Consider the following 23,515-nt stretch of genomic DNA (forward strand, 5'->3'; position numbering starts at 1 on the left):
ATTTTGTAATTTATTAATAAAATTAAAACTCAAGGAACAAACCTTTATGTTGAATAAACTAAGGAATACGTGATTTTAAAATAAAAGATAAATAAACTATATTTGTCTATACCATTTCGTAACTTAGTAATTCGATTTGCATAGAATTACAAATTTAATTAAACAAACACTGTAAAATATAGTTAAGAAGCAATCGCACAGAACATAGTTGGTTCTTTTTGTCTAGCTAATGTACTATTATATTTAACTACATGCGGTCGTTTCGTTTCACATTTGATATCGATTGCGGAATGTGGCAACGCGCAAGGGTTCAAAAGTCTTGCGTTTAAATCTACATAATATAATTTAAAACATTTCTAACAAACACGCACACTTTAAGACTGACACTCACACACTTGCACAGATAAGATTTTATGTATAAATATATGTACTGACGTCGAAAGTATCAATAAAAACTCCGATTGAAAAAATAAACCAAGAAGATATCACCTAATACCGCAAATGATATTTCTTACAAATTTTTTAACGCTCAGAATTTCGTGCCTTACAAATCGACGCCAGCAGCTAAATAAAGTTTCCTTGTATATCGGATGTATGGAATATGGATATCTATCAATTGTTATTAACTACGGCTGTGTCTAGTTCAAAAAGTTAAGTATGTCTTGCTGCGAAAGTGCGTTGAGGTTTTGGTTATCCGTTGGCAGCAGCGGCTGTGTCTGCGGTTGAAGCGTGGGTGCTTGACTGGGTTTCCCCAGCAGTTGCTGTTGCTGATGCTGCTGGATGCTGTTCAGACTGTAGCCAGTAGGATAAATATAGTTAACCGTGGGCTGCTGCACCGTGTACATATTGGCACCGTTTGTGTTGTTGGATATGGGGGCTCCAACAGAGGGTCTTCCACCAGCAAAGGGATCCAGGTCGTCCAGCGAAAAGGAATTGTTGTTGCTGGCTTGCGGAGAGGCCAACTGATGGTTCATCACAAGGGGATTTGCACTGTGCCAACCATTGTTTGACGGCATTTGTGTCGTGGCTGGTGGCGGAGCAGCTGCCACTGCAGTTGTACCCAGACCAGTGAGGTTGCTTTGCATCATCGAGGAGAGGATGTCTGGCCTGGCTGCAGGCGGAGCAGATATGGTATTGTGCGATATTCTGAAATTACAGAGGGGTTTCTTGAGTTTCAGCTGCATTTCGTTGTCTTCATCTTGAGCGATTCCTACTTGAGCTGTTCCCTGGGTTTAGATGGCGCTATAGCAGCTGCGCTGGTTGCTTTCGGCTGGCCAACAGTGAATCCGGAGAACATGTCATCGTTGATCTTGTTGCCATTGCTTGACCCGTTGGGGGAGAGCGTAGAGTTCTCCAGTTCGTTGGCCAATATTTCGGAAGCGTCTTTGGGTCTGTATAAAGCGATATTGAATATAAAATGCACTTGTTGTCCAACAAAAATCGAACTTACTTATTGTCTCTTTGTATGGTGGACAGCTGCTGAAGTTTTTCCCGCTGCTCCTGTTCCACCCGCCCCATCATCTCCTTGATGAGACCTATAATCGTGTTGAATTGAGCTATGGTAAGACCGTTCTCCACACTTAAGGGTACCAGATAAGGGATGCATTTGTGGGCCATTACGTCTTTCGTTATGCCCAGTTTGGTGTTAGTCATTGCGATTTTATAAATGCCTTAAATACAGGAAAAGAATTGTTGTAAAACAATAATTGGTGTTAGTTTCAAAACTTACCAATAATTCCCATAATGATAGCGGGTTCGCGGCTTTGGATCTGCTGCAAGAATGGCAAAATCTCGTCTAGCACAAGCCACTTGTCCAAGTTTTCCAACAACTTGCCGATGGAAATCAGGCAGTTAACTTTTACCGACACATTACTGCTCTGCAGGCACAGTTTCTTGATGCGCGGCAGCACGGAGTTCTTCATTGCGTTGTAGTCGATCAGAGTGGAGAACGTGGGGAGCACCGCTAGACAGAGATCCTGGATCTGGGGCATGTCGCATTCCAGAGATCTATAAAGAAGCGGCAGAACACTCTGCTTCACCTCCTCCGCGGGCGTTAGCTTGAGCAGCAGATCCATTTTCTGCATGAAGATCAGCAAAATCTGGATGGGATCCGTAAGCTTAAAGATCGGCTTCAAGTGCGGAAGAATGTGGTCGCAGTACTCTCGTTGGCTGCTCATCTCCGCAATAAGCAGGACGTTGGGCAGCACAAACGGTATCATTGGCGAGTTAACGAACTCTTTGACGAGATAGGGAAGAATCGAATGCAAATTGACGCGATGCGGGAGCGTCGGAATAATCTGCGGCAGACCCTTATAGAACTTGGACTTCTGCAGGTTGTCCCACTGGTAAAGCGAATCCAAGTAGCTAAGTGTCTTTACCCCGACATCTTGAAAGTAAGCTATCTGCTTAAGCTCATGCAGCTTCGGTCGCAGGTTGGCACTGGGATGCAGCAGAGCTTTAAGGCTTTCAGTCAGCTCGCTGGGTACTGTGTTCATGGGTGGATACTTTCGCTGGTTCAGATCATTTGCGTAGCGCCGAAAACTGCTGTAGTCACTGCCAAACATCTTTAGTGGCTTGCCGGAATAAATGGTGAAGATAAGGACACCTGCAGGAAAGGAAGTCTCAATAATATGTTTCTATGTGTGGTTACAAAATCGAATACTTAGCAGGTTTATGACTCATGTGAAAATTCATTTATTCCTATCATATAGCTAGGTACCTACCCAATGAGAATAGATCACTGTCTGGTGTGTTGACGCTGTTCAAGACCAACTCCGGTGCTGTGTACTCCAAACTGGGCTGTGCCAGGACGTGCAGCGACGTGGTGTACTCCCGAAAGGGCCAGTGGGGCGTGCCATCGGTTGCCGGCTGGTTGGCAATGCAGAAATCAAACCCGAAAAGTTTCCAGCTGCGGTTCTTGTTGATCACGATTGTTTCGGCGCTAATGTTGCGGTGCACAATCTTGGCGTCTTGGTGAAGGAACTGCAGGCCATCGAAGAGCTGCAGCAGACCGTGTCGAATCTCTACATCATAGAGTTTCTTTTCGGAGCGAACGTTGTCGCCGACAACGTTGGCCAGGGAGGCAAAAACCGGCTCAGTGGCGAAGGCAAGGGAGTCTCGACTCTCCTCTAGCGGATGCTGTACGGTTAGCACGTGAGGATGACGGATCTTGGTAAGCTGTTGAACGCCGCGACGCAGTGTTTCCAGCATCGTCTCCCTGTCATCCTTTGACCAGCGCTCCAGCGACTTTTTCTCGAACACGAAGACGGACACCTCCTGTTTGGTGCTCTTCTTGTGGCCATTGTACACCTTCCACATCAGACCTGGCAGTGGGATCACTCCGTATCAGCCACAATATGTTTGATTCCGAATGCAGGTAAACTCACCCACTCCGGCTGTGCACACCTGTTCCAGCACCTCGTACTCCCGCGTCACATTGTTTCCGGGCAGAACGCCGGACAGTGTGGACACCGTTTGCACGGCGGATGAGTAGAATTTGTTTATCATGTCCATCCTGGCGCAAAATTTGCAGTAACTGCGGCCCAGAAGTTAGTGCAAAATTCCTTATTGTTTAACAATCAATACTAGAGCTGGACCAACCACTCGCGATGCCATTACTCGATATATCGATATGTTCCGATAGCCTGTCAAATGTATTTTACATGTAAGCGCCAGTAATCGCTATCTCGATTAATTTGTAATGACGCGCTTACTAAGCACTTAGATCTAAAATTCTACGAAAAATGCGCACAATAATAATCTGCAATTTAAAAAGGGTCTAAGCATCAAACTCTAAGGACAGAGTATCTGCAAAATGGAGAGCTCAAAGCAAACCAAAGAATTTTTAAAATCGAAAAAGGGGAGTCCCCTGGGTAAGGATAGTCCGCCAGGTGTGGCAAGGAAACACAAGCTTCAGAACACATGGACCCTGTGGCGCGTGGATCACGACCCCAAAAAATCGTGGGAGGATATTCTGTACGAGGTCGGTAGCTTCAACACCGTTGAGGACTTCTGGATTCAGTATTACAGCACCGATCCGCCATCCAAGCATAAAATCGGCTGTGATTACATGCTCTTCAAGAAGGGCATTCGCCCCATGTGGGAGGATCTGCCGAACAAGCACGGCGGTCGTTGGACATACGTTGTGCACAAGGAGGCTAAATCCGAACTGGACAGCATTTGGCTGGACGTACTTCTTTGCCTGATTGGCGAGGCCTGCGATCATTGCGAACAGATATGTGGGGCTTTGGTTAGGATTCGGAAGTCAATCAGCAAAGTCTCCGTCTGGACAAAGAACTGTGAGGACTACGAGGCAAACATGGAGATTGGTCAAAAACTCTGTGAGCTCGTAAGCCTCAGCAGCAAAAAAATTATAACATTTACATCGCATCGTCAACTGGAACGACAATTGAAAAAAACGCCTCCTATTTTTGAGTTGGAGGCTAAACCTTTAAGAAAATGAACATCCCAGTATTTTTTTATATCCAAAACTTGAAAGTTCAAATTGGATAAATACTTTATCATTTCGAAGTGCCATTCTGAATAACAGGCTCTATAAATAACTATGCTGAATATGTATAACTTTAAGTTAAATGTAGCTCAAAATGATCTTATTTCCCCTCTGTGCCATTTTAAGCTATAACGGTTATAACCTTTAACGGAAGTACTTTTCAAATTTAATACTTCATTATTTTTGAATGTAACGAACTATGCTAAATCTCCAAAGAGACAATAAACTTTAAGTATTGCACATCCCTCACCATTTTAAATGCTTATTCAAATTGGTCGGTTTTCTGGAAACCACTGGACAAGGCTGTTTTTGTGCTGTGAAATACGGAATGTGAATTTCAAATAGGCTTAATTGGTAATTATTTTTGTATTGTTTGTTTTAAATTACGATTACGATATTGCGCTGGCTGCTGGAAATGCTCTTGGTGGTCCCAGAAACAATGACTTAATAGTCGCATTTGTATGCCACCGATCACGGATAGAAGCTATTTCTCGTTCAAATGGTATATGACCATCCTAAAGATATTTTGCCAAATTCCTTATTAATCGTGCACCTCATCAGCTAAAACAATATAGAGTTATATGTTTATTGTCTATCTTTTTATTACAGTTCAGTTTAGATTTTACGATTTTTAACTATCTTTTAGATCCTCCACAAAGGTGAAATAAACATTTGTGGCAGCCTGCGGTTTTTTGTTGAACACCCAGTCAATCATCAACAGATATTCCCCAGTGGGTATGGGCGTAGGCAGCTTCTCGGATCTTAGATAGAAGTTCTTAACTTGCTGCAGGCCCTAGGTAATAATATGTGTTAAATATCACTCGATTGTATCCTTTAGACTTACCACATAGGGACAGGTGTGATTGATCGTCGAGTACTCTTTAAAAAGCTCCCAAACGATTCGAATCAGGGCATTGTTTCTACGCCTTATAAACTGGCAGCCATCGAAGCTGACGCTATAGAGCCAAGGCTTATAACCATTGGCCCTTTTCATCAATCTGGCCTTGACTATAACATCGTGAACCGGATAAAGCAAATTGGCATCGACATTCAGGCAAACCTTATTCCGACTAACGGCTCGCAGGCGACACAGGCCGAATTCCACCCAGGTTTTGTTATAGGACTCACACACTGCATTGGTCATTTTGAAAATGACAGCACTCTGAAAAATAGAACACTTTATTAGGCACTTCTCAGGAAAAAGAACAACAATTACACATTGATAATGCTGTAGTGGGTGAGCTAGCATCCAAATAATGAGCACTCTTTTCATGGCTTGGCTGCTTGAGAAAAAGTGGTACGAGTTCGATGAAATTATATCATTTTTAGCTCTGTCAACAAATTAGTTACTCGTGTACGTGCAGATAATTATAACATAATTATTTCGACGTCGATAGATTAGCGGGTAATCAATCAATTTTTGCCTCCTTTATTTGCGCGTAGTATTAAAATTAAAAACATTTCTAGGTTCACTGCGCTTCCAATGTGTTTTTAGAGGATATACAGTAGAACATAGCTGATACCCTGTGAAACCTTTTTTTTTTAAGGCCAGTTTTAATAATGTCCTTGGCTGAGTATTTGAAACCGACCTTTGTGACATAGGGCACTTATTAAATTATGCTATTTAAAAGCCCCTTTAATTTCGTTACAGTAAGTTAACTTGGCTTTAACTGTTGGCCATTTGAAGCCTACTCTTGCAATTGCACTTTGACATTGACATTCAAGATCCGATTCCGCACTTGGCACTTAAGAAATGTGGATATATGGTTCCCTAGCTAATTGCTTGCGTGCTTTTCTCACCGTATTTATTTATTAATTGATGACAGTCAACATTATTAGATTCGGTAAACATACAATTGCCTGACACTTTACTTTGGAGTCAAAGTCGGAAGTCAAGTGCACGCCAAGCTTCGAAAAATTCGAATATAGATGCATATATTAATCGCGTAACATTTCACTATTTTTCAGAAATCTTTGCTATATACCCTGTGGTGAGATATGAATTTTATATATTTTATTGTTGTGAAATGGAAACACTGGCTGATTTTATTGTAGGCCTCTGTGCATTTCAATTTAATAGATGTAAAAAATACATTATAGTTTAATTAAAATTCCAAATAAATCGTATAATATTTTAAAGTTAATAGCTGTCGGCTATGCAAACGAAACGAATTGACGTCAGTTAGTCTCTGATTTCCATTTCAATTAAAGTATAAGGAAAGCGACATGGCTTGCACTGTATCTAATTTCCATTTGAAACTATGCTATTTTCGACGAAATAAACGACTGACCACCACCACCGGGTATCTGGTAGTCGGAAAACTCGTCCATTGTTTACAACTCGTACCTGTTTTCATTAATGGCCTGACTCGCAGCGCAGTCAACACCTGTCAACGGCCCAAAAGCTATGTCCGTGTCGACGTCAGCCACTGGCCGCTGCCCCTCCGTATCCGCCAGATTCCCCAGATTCCCCAACTCACACAGATCCCCCATCTCCACTGTCTACGGATTCCCCTGTCCGAGCCACTTGAGATGCATTTGCCTATCCCCGAGTGGAATTAATAGATTTTCATAGTTTTTGCACTCTGCCGTGGCACACGAAACGCAATCAATAAGGCACTAGAATGCATTTCGCTGAATCGCTTTGGTGACTGCGTCTTTATACCGCCCCCCCCCCATATCCAGCCCCGGCCCCCTCCCCCTCTCCCGCCTACAGATGGCTCCCAATAAAAGCGCCCGCAATGAAGATGTTGCTCCATGCAATTCGGCGGCTTGTTGTTTGCACGATTTGTTGCCGTGGCCGAGCGTCTTTGAACCCGCTCTGAATTTCAATGGGTTCCGTTCAGCCATGTCCATGTGTGTCTTCCCCTCCACCAGCCAATGTGTTGGTAATTTTGCGTTCTACCGTGACTGATACTTTTATACCCTCGATGGGGTATTTGATTTTTGCATTGAATGGCGAAATCGCACGAAAAGGCTTTAACATTGTGCCACAAAACCATAATTCCCTCGAGATATTTTCCCAGAAGAGTTCTTCAATTCGATTGCTTACTACTAAATTCAGACATTTGAGTGTCTTTGCAATTAGAGAGTAAGTGACGTATTCAAATATCTATTCTGGGAAGAATTGATTATTATGCCGGATATTTGTCAGTATACATATATATTTATCATACCTTAGCTTTTTCTAGCTGAAAAGGGTATTTGAAACATAGCATTCTTTGTGTTTTAAGAACATATGGGAGGCGTACGCTGCGCTGCGTCCAGTCATAAAATAAATCAAGCAGCCCGACACCAGAGTCAATAGTAAATCACGGCTGGAACGGCAAATTACCAGACACTACTGGCCATCATCTCATCATGGATACTCCTCGAATAATTATGCGGTGACGCGACGAATTTTCCGCACTCCGTATGCCGAATTAGCCCTTGGCAATTACCTTTCGGATTTGCAGCTACTGGACTTGAGTTTGATTTGTTTTGGCCGTTGTTTTTCTGTTATTCTGTTTTTCTGTTATTTTGTGTTTGCCCGGCGCTATTTGCTTGTCGATATGCCAGAATATCGAAAGGCAAAAACCCGAATGACTTGGCAATTTGCTTTGGCTATTATCGCGATGATGGAGCCGGCCAGTTTTGGGGGTGCAACCATTTAGATGGATCCGCGATTTCGGCCCGGATTCTTGTCGCTCAAGTGCGACAAGGTCAGCTTTCGCTTTTTTAGTGCTCCATTTTATTGGGTTCTTAAAATCCGGTTGCGTTTATTGCAGTTTGCCTTTTCAGCTCGACATTTTGGTTAGTCCACGTGATTTTGGCCATACGATTGCGTCTGGCAATGCAAGCTATTTGACGATCCATATAAACCGCCTGTGTTGAACATAAAAAGCACAATAAAACTTAATAGTTTATAAAAACAATAATCATGGAATGATCAGCTTAAGAAGTATTTTAATTTGGCTTGAAAGCGTTTGATTGCCCTTGAAATGAACAGGTAGATAATTGGAACTTTAAGAACTGATTGTGCCAGACAAGAAATATGATAATCTACAATTTTTATAGAGAAGCGAATTTTAAAGCTATAGCTAATTACTAAAACTAGGTGCGAAAATCGGCGAGAAATTCGATTTTCAAGGTATTGACTCAAAATGGTAGCACTCAGTTGTCTGCGTAAATATTGCCCTATTTGCTCAATGCAAACTATCCGCCCACAAATGGTAGCGAAATCTGCATAAGTAAAAATGTATTTAAAAGCAATTACATAACATAGGTAAAGGTATAAAGCAATCTGCAGGCCGTTTGTGCCTCCAAAGTGAAGCAATTATACATCAAAAGCGAATCATGTCATTGTCAAGTGTTTGAACAGCGCTGAACAAGATCGGATCATACCTGAAAAGTGTGCACTTGAGTGGCTTTTGATGGGGGCACCATTAATATGCAGTGTCTGGATCGCGAATATAGCTTTATTATTATTTTAATTTTGTTATTTCGCATTTGTCATTAATGGGCCTTTTGTTTCGTTTGTTTCGTACAGCATTTTTGCGAGAGAGATATTCAGGCAGATTCAGATACATTCGAGTTCATAGACATCGTTTGGCTCTGGTGTGAGAAGATACTGCGTCAAGATACAGATTCAGATACAGATGGGATCGGCAACAAAACATGCTGGGAACTACGTGATTGATGGCGACACTGCGATTACCAACAGAACAGCTGAACAGTACTGAACCGCACTGAACTCGGCTTAGAATGCCCAGGCGAATATATTATAAATGCCGGGATATACTCGTATGCGAAATCAGTGAAATCTTGTCGCGTCTAAAAAGGAAAATCACACAGCAAATGCAAAATTTATGAGCGAACTACGTCGAACGACGTCTCCGGGCGAACGGAGCAGGAATACCAATTGGGCTGGGATTTCGATTGGGATTCGGACTGGGATTGGGATTGGGATGGAGCGGATGTGCACTGCACCGAAGGATGAGTCACCTCAGCCGGAGGTCCGTGTGGGTTCAGCCCAGTCAGACAGATCAAACTATAAAGACGGGGTCCAGGTTCGCCGAATGTCTCTAATTAGCCGGCAAGGTTTCAAAGATCTCAGCAAATAATCATCACTTGGGGTCAGACAGTTAATCATATGCTAACATCACTTAATTAACAAAGGAATTTTTCATAAAACTTTTCGAAACTTAATTGGGACACACGAGGAACAACTATAAATACTTTCATAAAATAAACCCAAAACATATGTATTATGCAAAGCAATACAAAAGATTTTGCATTTCTAGCAATCATAATGATAATCAGAAAATGCAATCGATATCTTTTTTAAACACGCGTATGAGTAATATTTACAGTTGATCTCGAAATCTTTGCTAATTTTGAGCATTAGTCATCTCCCCTTGGATAAGATTACTACTAGTCTAAATTGGGTAAGCGAATACTTCATTTTAATACTCAACTAAATAAGGAAATAAGAATAATGAGTGAGAAAAATCCCGCCCGTTTTGATAATTGATTAATAAAGATGCTGGAAACCTTCAAAATGCCCCACTTAATAGTATGAATGGCAAGTTAGGAATTTAGTCGCTGGCGGCATTTTAACCCAAGTGACCAGCGCCTAAGTGGAGTTTGATGTACATACTCCTCAGTCTCAAATGCTCCAGATTTACGAGACTCCATAAAATTGGATCATAACACCGCAGGTGCGGTAAAGTTAGTGTGTGCATATGTACACTTCAATCGCCAGTCCAAACTGCGCCACTCAATTTGACTTGATTTTTTTTTGAGTTTGGCTTACCGCCCACCAAACGCTGCGGTCGCCGTCGCAGTTGACGTCGCCGTCGCTGCCAGCCGCTGAGCCACCAAAACGCTGAGCCACTGAGCCACTGAGCCGCTGAGCCGCCAAGTGAACCACTGAGCCGCTGAACTGCGCTGATCCACCGAACGAGCCGCCGCCGTCAGGTGTTGTGGTTTTTGCGAGCCGCGATCGAGCTGAGTCTGTTTTCGTCTGCCTGGCAGCGCGGTTCTGGAACGCGTAACGCTCGCATAGTATCGCATTGCCTCGTCTCGACTTCAAAAGTCAGTTTTCAAACACGGGACTCAGTTCGCTGGATATACATACAATCCGATTCGGTTCGGATCGCTGTGCGCTCCCTGTTTTTCCACCTGTTGCAACTAACTTTGGCATCGCTTGTGCAACAGCGCGTGCTGCCGTTAAAAGCGCGTTTGGAAAGAGAATTTATACATTTCGAAAGTGGCAACTGCAGAAAATACAAAATAGAAAACCAAAAGAGATAGAGAGATATATCCCTGTGTGCCAGCGAGGAAGATTCGTGTGGCAGATTAACGAGCCCTCTAATTAGACAGCAATTTGTGGAAATCCACACTCCGCAATCGAAAAGCGAATTCGAAAATCGAAATCCGTGGGCGTTTGATCTGTGTGTTGTATTGTGCAGCCAGCAAATCGGTGAGTCTTGAATTACATGGGATTATAGCCAATCTGCTCTGGTATCCGTATACCTGGTAATCGTATGACAAATGCCATTACGTATGTGCTAGGCAGCGGTGGTGCTTGTAATTGTGGTGCTGCTGCTGCTAATGGTGGTGGTGTCTATGGCTTTCTAAAAAAAAATACCCAAAACTAGTTGTATTCGCTCCGCAGGTCCAGGAGGGGCCGACAAAAAGCTCATAGTCAATTGCCAGCACACAGGCATTTACGAAAAAAAATGTGTGAAATTTCATTGAATTTCCCAAATATAATACACAAACAAACCAAGTCCGGCAATTGGGAAATAATTCATTGTTTTGCCATTGCAATGAGAGTTACGGCTGCCAAAGAATCGATAATCGCCAGTTGGATTATTATATTACCGCCGTGGTCTTTGTGCATTTCAAACGGGTTTGCATACGAACATTTGGCCAAACCCAAAAAATAATTGATTAGATTGGGAAAAACATTCATTACTGCATACTGGATCGAGAGCAGTTCGATCAATAATTAAATTCCCATTTAGCAGCTCACTAATTGAGCAGAATAAATAATATTATCTGTGACATTTCGTTGTACAATTCCGTGAGTAATTGTTCTGGCCATAATATCTGCTGGCTATAAAAGAAATGAGTTAATGCTTATATTTATGAAGTTGTATTGCCTATATAAGTATATACATATGTATCTTTTTTGCCACCTTTGTAAAAGAAACGAAAATGCCAGAAGTGGAATTAAATATTTAGAAGATTTGCAAGAGTTTTCTGTGAAATGTCGGAGGATTTCCAAATTCAATAAAATTGTCATGAATTAAATATTATTATATTACGTAAATCATTTTTAAGCCATGCAGAAATGTGCAATTTTACTCAGCTTTAGAAGCCATTTAAAATCCGGATTTAACAAGTGCATTAAGCGATGTAATTTGGAAATTAAAGTTCATAAAGAATTTAAAGAGTGACTGCCCCGAAGCCCTTTAAACAAATTCTCTGGTTTGCCAAATTTAAATGGCAATGAAATGTATTCAATGAAATATGCATGAGAAAATCATGTCGTGCTGAAATGAAATGGAATATAAAAATCGATTTGTGTGCCACAATTAAATAGCCCTCAAGGATGCAATTAAAGTATCTACATAAGTATCTGTGCTGGAAAAACCCAGCTGAAAACTCTTTAATTGAGGCACGAGAAAATAGTGCTAAACTTCATGTCATAGCGATTCAATTAATTCGCAATTTATCAAAATACTCGTAGTCGGGGGCATTGTCAGTGCCAGGGCTTTTTGATGCGGCCAAACATATTTCATTTGTCCACCACAAACAACTGCGATTCGGTTTCGCATTCGGATGGGGATTGGGATTGAGATTGGGATGTGAGTTCGCAGGGGATCCGTGGGTGGATGGATGCCTTCTGATGGCGTCTGCTGGTGCTGGTGCCTCTGGTGGCCATGTTCCATGTTCAGTGGGCTGACGAGGGGCGTCAAGTGGAAAATAATCGATGATGTGCCCGGGCACAATGCAAACATTGAATCAAAGTCAAATAGCATTAAACTTTTTGAACTTGCGAGGCGGGGCGAGCCGAAAAAAAATGAAATAATAATAAAAGTTTGCCCGCCTTCCAAGAGGCGTGAAGGCGCACACAAAAAAGTTGGGGTTGTGGAGTCTGCGTTTTCCGGGCTTTTTTGGGACTCGACACTGCAGTTTTGGATCTCCCTTTCCAGAGATTTGCAGGATTTTTTTCCCCCTTTTTGGAATGGATAAGCGCAGCGTTGCGCAAATATTTGACAAATCCCGCGAAAAGTCTGCTTATGTTGTCACCTCGCCTCGTTTTTTGCCATTTCTATCTAGCCAGCAAAAGAATGGAATGGGATAACTGGGATGGGATTTGCAGTGTGACTGGCACTGGGCCAGTCATGCTGATTAGGATTGCACCGGAAGACACTTGCCACTTGCCACTTTCAACGTGCTACAATGTTTTTGAATTGAAATCCGAATCGGAATTTGCATGCGAATGCTAGCGATGTAATTTATATTTCGCACTTTGCGCAGTTTTCATTTCGCACCGCGATGTTGTTTATGCAATTTGGCCAACTGCCTGCTGAATGCCAAAAGGAAAGCAAACGCCTCAAGACTTCAGGCTGCTGGCTAACGAGGCGCGTGTCTGTATCTGCATCTGTATATGCAGCTGTAGCTGTATCTATATCTGTATCTGTATCTGCACCTGTATCTGTATCTTGTGGATAGGGTAGACCCCTCCAGATTCCCATATAGCAGGTGAAGGCGAACGTAAATGCGCCAATTTGTATGCACGCAGCATTAATCGAGGGGTAATCCGGCAGCGATGCATTGCAGCCAGTTGAAGCCCAAGCCGCATTCGAACCCGAATCCGAATCCGAGTCCAAAGCCAAATCCAAATCCAAAGCCAGAGCCAGAGGTACTGCGTTTCGACCTGGCCAAGAGGGGCTGGCATTACGTGAGATGTGCAATTGCACGAAATTGATTTGCAATCGATAAATGTGCGAATATTGCTTCTGCTGCGAATTAGCAGCCAAACAGCCAAAACAGCCAAGCGTCCAAATGGCCAAGATAGCCAAAGGCGCTCTTCGCCTTTGCATTTTGCAGGCGTGTTTAAGTATGCATAAATAACTCATCGACCGCCTGACCATGAATTCAATTGGGAACATCTTCATTTAAATTGTTTAGTAGCCGAGCAATGCGGCTGAGTAATGTTTGCATTGTATCTGCATCTGCATCTGCACCTCTGCTATCTGCACATTTTTCAATCTGTCAAGTGGCGACGTTCCTCAATAAAGGCATGTTTCAATAGACAAATTTTGTCAATTTCAACTATTTTTGCTTGCTTTTCCATTTGCCAATAAAAAACTTCCTGTCAGATAATCTACATATGTATTTTGTACGTAGATGAAAATGTTACACTTGTACCAGTGCATTTGAAAACTGCCATATTAAATTCTGCATGCTCATTTAATTAGTGTAATTATATTTGGCAAAGTACACATGTAGCTGCTCTGATATGTTTCATATTACACTTATTAATTATTTAACGAACGCTGTAATATATATAATTGTAAAATTCCAGTGGTTTTATTCGCCCAATCTGAGTGACAGCCAGTTGATTTAAATGGAATGTTCTTTAACCATAGATGAACCATTGATAAGAGGTTAACCCAAACAGTGCAATTATCTGTATATTTTATTGGTGCATCTGGGTGGAGGAGAATTTAAATTATATTGTTGCTCAAACTTCCCATGTTAACAATATTAATACAATTTGAAATAAATGCAATCGCTTTCAGGCATATGAAAATCGCCCCTCTTCTATCAAAATCGCCGCTTGGCCTGTGTGTGCTCACGCTTTGTGATGCAAAAATTGAAAAATCAAACACAAGGAAAACCACTCGAGATTCAGCAGTGCAATCGATTTCCAAAGCAACATTGGTGTGGTGTGGTGGTACTAAAGCAGTTGTATTGGTAATATTGGTAGCATTGTAGCCACTGACAAGGTCAGCACTTTGGCTTTTATTTGGGGCCCGGCGGTTGTCGCATTCTAAGCAAATCCCAATTGCCATATAGATATCTACAGCTATCTAATAGTATATACTTGTATATTTGTTAGTTGCTCGTTGTGGAATCGTTGTTGAATCGTTGTGGAAATCGTGGCCCGGCCGTAATGCACGTATTAATCTTGCCTCGCTTCTTGTTAGATGTGGCGTTGTTTTTGCGGTGGCAGCTTTGCTTTTGGCTTTTTGCTCGCTGCTTTTGCTTTGCTTTGGCAGCAACAAGTGTTTAATTGCGATAAATGCACCTGACCGCCTTGAGCCTGAGCCTGAGCTTGGGTTTGGGTTGAGACTTCGACTGACTGGATTTGGGCAAGGCTTTCTGGTTCTCTCAGAATCTTTGCTGCTTTTTCCACCTGCCCACTGGCTAACTGGCTAACTGGCTAACTGGCTAACTGGCCAACTGGCAAACTGGCTAAAACTACGCGAAAAGGTCAACACAATTCGGCGGCAGACCAGCGGCATTGAACATGAACGTGGCCCGAAACTTTGCACGTAAAGTTGCCAATTTTTGTTTGTTTGTTTGTCAACGTTTGCAGCCCAATTAAGAGCGGACCCATAAATTCAGCATGGCCATTTAAACATAAACCCTGACCGTGTACATCCTGTAACGGCTTTTTAATTATGCATGTCGCTATGAAAGCGTGGCTGCTATGGCTCTTTGGCTCTTGGCTCTTGGCTAAAAGGTCTGCCAGCCCAGTCAACTAGGTCATTACCATGGCCTGACTTTGATCTCCTGCTGATGGGGCCGTAAAAGACTTACTCCAACAGGTTGTAAAGCCAGTGAGTTGTCTTGAATGTAATGTGCCATAAAGACATAAATTACAGTTCGGCCCAGAGACGCTGAATATGCTACAACTGAGATGGTGGCTTAGGTCAGGCATTTGCTGTCGCTTATTTCAGCGTTTTCAGGAGCACCTCTTCACCTTTGGTGGCGCCTTAGTTAGGATGGGGCATCATAGGAGTATGTGCCTCATGTGTGGAGGAGGAAGAGTTCCTCTTTCATCCATAGAATATTCAATATCTGCTTGGGTTCGGATTCCATATTAATGTGTACTAAATTACCTAGTATCCATTTATTTAACTCACCATTCAGCTATGCGGAAATATATCAGACATATTCTAGGGTCTTAATTTCCTTTTAAATCGCATGGAAACCCCTTGTAATCTTGAGTTCAAGCGCAAATGCACTTGATGACAACTTCATAACTCAATATTAATTGAATTATTCCAATTGAGATTTGATTTGCGAAGTGGAATATTTTTGCCAGACTTTTGGCAAGTCATCCTAACCGAGCTACAGATACTGAAAAATGATTTGCATCATTTGGCAGGCAATAAACTGTAAGATTCGCTATTGGATTTCAATCGAAAGTCACGCATGCCGCAGCCAGTGGCTCGAATCTCAGCCCACTTCCACTTCCACTTCCTAGAGTTGCAGTGGAGCAGAACCCTAAGGTTTAACCCATTGCCGAACAGTTAACCCATGATTCCGGCGGTGAGTCACGGATGGGAGAGCTCTGCGGAATCGAAATGTAAGTGCGAATGCAGAGTGCGTGAAAATGAGTAATAAGGGAAACATTGCCACAAATTGATGCACTACGCAGTGCTACCTTTAATTGAATTATTAATTATGTACCTTAATGAATGCGTAATTGAATAATAAACTACGTGCACACGCCCCCACAATTGTTGTGCGCTTCGGCTGTGGAATAATTCGGCTTTTTTTTTTTTTTGTTTTTTTTTTTAATTTTTGCACTTCTCTCGACCAGCCAGCCACCAACTGCACTGTTAACCTTTTAACTTTTGTGCACCGAAACCGAACCAAACCGACCGGGGCGAACCAATGTTTCGCGTAGTAAACATAAGTTGGGGCTCATTAAGTAATCACATGGAATATTCCCGCAGCCAATTAAACCAAAAAGCCGCAAGAGGGGGGAGCTGCGGGGGCAGTGGGATTGGGAGTTCGCCGAGATGGATAGACAACATCGCTCACTGGCGTATACAGATACATACTCGTATAGCGATACGGATACAGATGCAGCTGCACTTGCAGATGCAGATACAGATACAGATGCGAGTGCAGCATGCAGACACCAGATACAATTAAATTCGATTCAGGAAGCATTTATGCAGTTTGCATACATTTAATATATGTATACGTATGTGCATGTGTGTGTGTGTCTGTGTGCCGAAACATATGCATATGTATTTCCCATTCGATTGCATTTTTGGCCAACACACACACACATGCAGCCCATAAAACTGCAACTGAAGCTTCTTTGACGGAACATTTTTAAAATGCATTGTAAATAAATAAATCAGGAATCTCTTTGAATGTTTTACTGCTGCGAGTGGCACTCCAACTGATATTTCGGCGGGATAGATAGATAAAATCCGGCTCTCAGTGAAGAACTCATCTCAGGAGAGCATTGTTCACTAAGAAAATTATAATTTATATGATATACTATGGTATAAATATGACAAGCGTCACTTTAAGTCGCATATCGCAGCATAGATTATGATTTCCCATCGACGATTGGCACACAATTGTGCTATTTTTGATTTCGATTGCGTAATGCTCGAATGCAATCACCCAATTACAGAAATCAAATAAGTCGGCGCACACACTTCCTATAAATCAAAACGCATTTCCCCATAGCTTTCGATGCCGCGAGCCACACATTTTAGTATTATGTCAAAAATAATGTCAAAAATAATCGAAAATCGTAGAAAAGTCGACATCCTTTGTTGTTGCCGTTAATGTTGATGTTGTGCATTTGTAATGAGCCAGCATTAGAGCAATCGGCTCGAATTGGTTACGTTGTCCCCCAGTTCCCCCAGTCCAACAGTCCGCCCCACCACCACCCACTTTTCCAAACCGCCCCCCGGACGGCGGACAGTTGCACCACACTGGGCAATGCTGTAAAAAACAATTTGCAGACAATTTTCAGTGTTTCAATCAAACAGGTTTGACATAATTTCAGCAGCTAGCCCCACGCTGAAACGTTGCCAACCTGACAATCGCAGAGGCATTTATTTGGGGAACGGGACAAGTTTCCAGACGTTGATAAACTGGCCAAATGCTACCATCCCGGCTCCTCCAGTTCCACCCGATAAGCAGTTCCAGTTGCAGCAGTTTCAAGACTTGGCCCAGTCCGTACGCTCTCGTACGTGGACCGTTTTACACTGCTGCCTTATTTTGTGGGGGATTTTCGGCTCCGGTTTTGTTGTTACTATAGTTTGCACAACTCATGGCGCACATGCTAAAACCCCTTTATTTTACATTTCCCACTTCATACGGTGCGTATGAGTACTATTGACCGTTGTCTCACTTTCCTATAGCTTCTCGATTTGTAAGCCAAAGCTTTGCCAAAGCTGACCACAACTAACTTTCTGGCTAAAAGCGGGAAAATAAAAATATGAATGGGCACGGAGCGATACTAACTAAAAGCCAACAAGTCGCTACCAACTGCCAAATAAAAGCAAATGGAACGAACACCAGGAACAGTGGTCAGTAAATTATTCTATTTATTTTGGGTATTTTCCAATATTTCTCTAGTAAATGGCACATACGAAATTTTGTAGTTTCCGAGAATAACTTCCAGCTAATTTATAGCCAAGTTAAGACACAACGACAAAGCTTGTGGCTTAAAGACATATTTAATACATTTAAATGTCAGCAGCCATAGTAAATTAGTTTTTGTTGAATACCTTTGTTATTTTTTGTCACTTTAAGGGGCGCTATGACAACCATTTCATTTAAATTGCTTAAAGTAGCTGTAAGTTACATGTGTATATTATATTTGGCTACAAGTTATTACCACCAGTGGAGCACTATAATCACAGAGTTTTTTTTTATAGTTTATCTAAAACCTTAACTACTTGAAATACTTCTTTGATACGAAGTGCCACAATTTTGTATGATCCTTGTTCAATGTTCAATGTTCCCCAGATTTCAGACCACTGCCGCCCAGTTCCTTGTTAGCTCACACACTCGTTTGCATACGACTTTTGTGCTGTGGTAATTTGTTTTAAATATTTGTTTAAAATATCAAAACGCACGTACGCTGGCCAACAGTACGTGGTATCTAACAGATAGATGTGAAAATAAAAGTTGTTTGCCCGGCCACTTCGAACTGGGAACTTGGAACTGGGAACTTTCGGAGGTGTGGTGCTGGCCCACTGAGGTACTAGATTCCCATGGCAACCTAAAGACGAGGAAGGGGAACACGTGAAATTATGCCCACCGATATGGCCAACCGATCCGGACCTAACGGGTTCCGCCTACGTGCCATCGATCTTGCTGGGAATCCATCTGCCCTACCGATTCCGATTCCAATACCGATTTAGATTCGATCCCAATTCGAATTCGTTATGATTCGATTCGCAGGCGGTGACATTGTTATGCATTACGCACCCGAAAACCAGCGACGAAATGCGACGTGTGCGCGGTTTTGGTTCCTGTGCCACGGTTACCAATTGCGACCCAGTCCCAGTTTCGAAATCTCCCGGCTTTTTCCACACTCTACGTGACAGCATTTGCAGTGCGACCTTCGCGTGGAATTCCATATGGAAATGGGCGAAGAAAGCCCATCATTTTATGTGTGATTTCTCCTCCATCAGTACATTGAATTGGTATAGAATTGATTTTAAACTGCTTCCGTACTCTAAACTGAAATGCAAAGTTCAGGTGCGGACAAGGCCGCAACCACAAAATTGGTAGCAAACAGTGGGTAAAATAAATATACGCACATACTATAGTACATCCCCATCCCAGCGGACTTCCTACAATTAACACTTGAGTAATTCGTTGGCTTAGTGCCCACTTTCATTGTCATGTCGAGCATGACCGACCGGTAAGATGAAACCGAACATCGATTTATTAGGTAATGTCTGACCATTGATTAGTCAGCCGGTTGAGCGATTTGCCAGGAATTAACTTTCCATTCACACATGCAACTGCATGCATTTCGTCATAGTTGATGCATGCAAGCGATTAAGCCCATTACAAGACTCCTCTGCCAACGGCCCAGCTGCATCGATTTGCGAGTGGCCAGAACTGCTGTTCCACTGACCAGTAGTGACCAGTTTCCAGGGAAATGCCCTGGGCCCTGCAGCTGAAGCTATCGATGGAGCAGGGCCAAAGCCAAAGCCATGGTCAGTGCGGATAACATGGCGATCATAACCGTATGCAAAGTGCCTCCGGGTGCTCCGATTCCACCAACCAGCAGCCGCAGCAGAGAAGCTGCAATAAAATAATATAAAATGGAATAAAACAAGAGCGAACCAAACAAGGGAATCTCCTATCTCCTCGCTGGCGAACCCAACACGGCAATACCCTAATCAATTATAAAAATAAAAAATTATAACAAGCAAACAGTACTCAAAACAAAGCTCTCCAGTATAAAGTTGTATATACTTATTTGTAAGAATATTCGATTAATGATGAGTAATCATAAAAATAACACTTGGAGTCAAGAACCGCCAATAGAAAACCAGTTTCCTTTTTTGTTTATGCACAAAGACAATCGTTTTTAATCCTACAGCTTAGCAGTAATTTTAATACATTGTTGTATTACTGTTGATGTTTCTTGATAAATGTTGCTGAACTAGTTTTAAACGCCGAAGTAACCCTTCGTAGAGTATCGTTGGCAATGCATGCAGACATACGATATTGGCTATATGATGGAAAATCATGAAATCAAAGAGGCAGCGGGACCGCAAAATACGAAATCCAAGGAGCAGAATGAGCCAATGGATGAGTGTTATGTGCCATTGGAGGGGCCTTTGTGGGTTCGAACTTCGAAGCGAGTGAAAGGCTGCTGGTCGAGGGGTTCTGGGCTCATCCAGACAAGAATCTAGCCCATGGTACACTTTAATTCTATAAATATATGTGTGCGAACACGCGGACTGACTGATTTTGCATTTAAGTCTCTTGTTTTTGCTGTTGGTGCGACGGCGATGTTGTTCTGTTGATTTGCACAAACAAATTTTGTCAACAAGATTAATGCTAATTGAAGTTTTTCAACTCGCCTCGAATCGCAAGTCGAATCGAGTCGATTCCAAAGTCTCTTGTTCAATGAAAGTTTTGGCCAGGGTTCGCCTTCAGCGGAAGTTTGGCCAAGTGCGAAAAGTTACCAACCGAAACGACAACGAGCTGATGATGATGATGATGCTGTTGATTATGATGCTGTTGATGATGATGCTGCTATAACGACGATAATCTAAAGATTTCTGGTGGATGATGCTGGTCCGCTTGGATAATGATTAAGTAGTTGGTGTGATGGCTGCTGCGTCAGTTGATCATGACTTTTAATTGGTGAATTTCTCGTGCGAGATTCCATTAATGACCAACTAAGTGACCAACTAACTAACTAACTAACTAACTGCTGCACGGGGAGTGTCTGCAATTAACAACTGCCAAGTGCCCCAACATTGAACTCATAAGCTGCTCTTGGAATCGCCCCGCTCCAATTATCACCTGGCCAACTCCCCATCACGTCCACCGTCTGTTTGTGATTACGCGTTTTTATCGACTTTTGTGGCAGCTCCGGTTTTGCTCGGAGAACATTGGGCGGGATTGGAGGTCTAGGTCTAGAGGCCACTCTAGAGGTTGCATCCATTCATCCATTTAGATAGTTCCAGCGAAGATTTAAGATGTGTGACTTGCCTAATGGAGATGCCATTGAAACTGCTTAAGAAGTCTAACAAAAGAGTACTTGAACTTGTGAAGTTGTTTAGGTGCATTTATATTTTAAATTACTATCAATGCTGCTGACACACAAACCAAAACCTGAGCCAAATAAACTTATTTTATAATAAATATTAATTTCGGTTTTCAAATGATTTCATTCCACTTTTGGTATTGATTAAACTTTATTTAACACTGTAAATATGTTTACGATAGCGCTCATTTGGTTTGAGCTTTCATGACTGAAACATTTCAATTAGCACAAATTGGCTTTTCAAATTAAGATGGTTATCTAGTTAATTTTCCGAAACGGAATCATAATGAAATAGCCAACCAGGAATTAATCAATTCTCCACGAGTAATTTTGCACTTTTCACATTGACAATTTAAGTGCTCCTCAAAAATTCACTCTGTTGCGGATCTGAATACACGATGGCTTTAAAATCGCATTTGTAGCTTTCTGCGCATGAAGGTTGAGTGCGGATAAAGTTAATATATCAGCTTTAAAAGCGGTCATCAAGGGCGCAGGACATCGATGTGAATGTGGATGTGGATGTGGATGTCCTGTATCCTGCATCCAGCATCCAGCATCCCGGATCCGTGTCCATTTCCATTCCCATCTTCGATTGCATTTGGCTGGGGGATTCATTCAATTTCCATTCGTCATTCAATCGGGCATGCAATTCAGTTATGAAAACCGAGTGCTGCGTATTTATTTTGTATCTGTGTGTGCCTGCCTGGACCTCTCACACACACACACACACACAAACGCACACCAATGCACACACTCAAATTTGTTTGCATTTATGAATATGTATCCCGTCATAGACTCATTTTTATGGGTTCCTTGTTTACTTCTTTATTTCGATTGCGTTTTTACTACGATTTTTCCTCTTTTTTCTCTTTTTTTTGGGGGATTTTCTCTGCGTAGCTAGGGCCTATAAAGCAGAATGTGGGCGTGACCCATCGGGGGGGGGCGTAATGCACACTCACACACACACGTAGACTAGAGCAAAGCGAATGTTTGGCCAACGTTAGCTCCCCATGTAATCGATTTAATCATAATCCAGCTTCTACTATTTATTGTTCTGAGTTATAGTATAAATATGTATGCGGGCTGCATTAATACAAACACAAAATATTATCCCTTCTTCTATTGTTGTTATTTTTCGCTCCGCTCCTCTGCGCTTCGGTATGATTTTGTTGCTAGCTGACTTTGGCTCCATTGGAGCATATTTATGGTTATAGTATGCATAACTGGAGGCAACCATAAAGTAATAATATGAAAGCGACCGGCCCACCCCTTGCCGCCCACTTTTATCCTTCGTCTACTGTTTCATCGCAGGATTTAAGTGGGCGGAGCACGGAATTCGGGGGCGTGGCACAGTGGGTAGTGGGTAGTGTGCAATCATTGATTTTGGTTCAACTTAGTTTTTCTTATGCAAATACGCCAGAGCATTTTCCATTCTTACCCTGTCCGCACAGTAGCCTACATATATATATATGTATATATTTATAAATTTGTACATGTATGTGTAAATATATATATCCTCTTGAGCTGTGTGTGTGTGTGCCAACGCCAGTGGGCAGGATATTGAAATATCCGGTTTACGCTTAAGTATTTATTAAAAATAAAAAACACAAGCCTGGGCTTTGAATGTGATCTGATCTGAGACCCTTGAAATTGTTTTTGATTTCAGTGTTGCTATTGAACAGTCTACTTTAAATTAGTTTCATTCAGGCGGGTATCTTGCTATGATTAGGTATCAATGGATGTTTAAATTGCTTTTGGTTGTAACAAAAAAAGAGCTCCCACTTGATAAGCCCTAAATGCACAGCACTTCATTTCCCTTTCATTTGCCACATTTTTTATTCATCTGTTTTTCCAATTGAGCATAAAGTCATTTACAATTTATTGAATCAAGTGGGCTTTGATTGGTGGTAACCAGTTGAGTATGGTGAAATCTGGCCAAAGAAAGCTTATCAAAAATCAAAAGTACATCAGCCAGCTGTGAACGAAACCAAAAAATTTAATGAATTGTTTAAAATTAGTCAAATTGAAATCACATTCGGAAGAGCTCTAAAAAGTTCCAAATTACCTGGCCGTAAGAACCGAAAACTCGCCACATGCAAAAGAGATCCATGAAAATGTACTCAATTTAAATGCGATAAACAAATGTATATTCCTATGCTGCCATACCCGGCAGTAACTTTCCCAAACGGATTTGGTTGGGAACAATGTTTGCATTT

At 42.0% G+C, this 23,515-nt stretch overlaps 4 protein-coding genes across 8 annotated transcripts in view; 2 read left to right on the forward strand and 2 right to left on the reverse strand.

Annotated features, from left to right (window-relative positions):
- Nucleotides 1-73: 73 nt before the first annotated feature.
- LOC120451560 (SCY1-like protein 2) lies at nt 74-3,620 on the reverse strand. The gene is made up of 6 exons (XM_039635363.2): nt 3,387-3,620; nt 2,724-3,323; nt 1,730-2,605; nt 1,451-1,670; nt 1,215-1,391; nt 74-1,146 (listed from the first exon to the last, which is right to left on the reverse strand). The coding sequence occupies exons 1-6, from the start codon at nt 3,511-3,513 to the stop codon at nt 639-641; spliced, it is 2,508 nt and encodes an 835-aa protein (XP_039491297.1). The 5' UTR covers nt 3,514-3,620; the 3' UTR covers nt 74-638.
- Nucleotides 3,611-4,569, forward strand: LOC120451563 (eukaryotic translation initiation factor 4E1). The gene is made up of 2 exons (XM_039635366.2): nt 3,611-3,664; nt 3,725-4,569. The coding sequence occupies exon 2, from the start codon at nt 3,815-3,817 to the stop codon at nt 4,460-4,462; it is 648 nt and encodes a 215-aa protein (XP_039491300.1). The 5' UTR covers nt 3,611-3,664; nt 3,725-3,814; the 3' UTR covers nt 4,463-4,569.
- A 543-nt stretch (nt 4,570-5,112) lies between these two features.
- Nucleotides 5,113-7,165, reverse strand: LOC120454169. 5 transcript variants are annotated; one of them, XM_039639242.1, is made up of 3 exons: nt 6,991-7,165; nt 5,355-5,672; nt 5,113-5,303 (listed from the first exon to the last, which is right to left on the reverse strand). In XM_039639242.1, the coding sequence occupies exons 2-3, from the start codon at nt 5,652-5,654 to the stop codon at nt 5,142-5,144; spliced, it is 462 nt and encodes a 153-aa protein (XP_039495176.1). In that variant the 5' UTR covers nt 5,655-5,672; nt 6,991-7,165; the 3' UTR covers nt 5,113-5,141. The 5 variants fall into 5 exon arrangements, with proteins under 5 accessions (XP_039495176.1, XP_039495174.1, XP_039495173.1 ...); XM_039639240.1 differs by lacking the exon at nt 6,991-7,165 and adding an exon at nt 6,311-6,394; XM_039639239.1 differs by lacking the exon at nt 6,991-7,165 and adding an exon at nt 5,727-6,235 and having other exon boundaries at nt 5,113-5,294; nt 5,358-5,672.
- Nucleotides 7,166-10,493: 3,328 nt separating this feature from the next.
- Nucleotides 10,494-23,515, forward strand: part of LOC120453021 (fatty acyl-CoA reductase wat) — a 28,019-nt gene continuing 14,997 nt past the window's right edge. The window contains exon 1 of the mRNA XM_039637540.1: nt 10,494-10,973. The gene's annotated coding sequence lies outside the window, so the exon portion shown is untranslated. The remainder of the gene's footprint in view (nt 10,974-23,515) is intronic.

Source organism: Drosophila santomea, chromosome 3R, assembly GCF_016746245.2.
Source record: "Drosophila santomea strain STO CAGO 1482 chromosome 3R, Prin_Dsan_1.1, whole genome shotgun sequence".
Lineage (NCBI taxonomy): Eukaryota > Metazoa > Arthropoda > Insecta > Diptera > Drosophilidae > Drosophila > Drosophila santomea.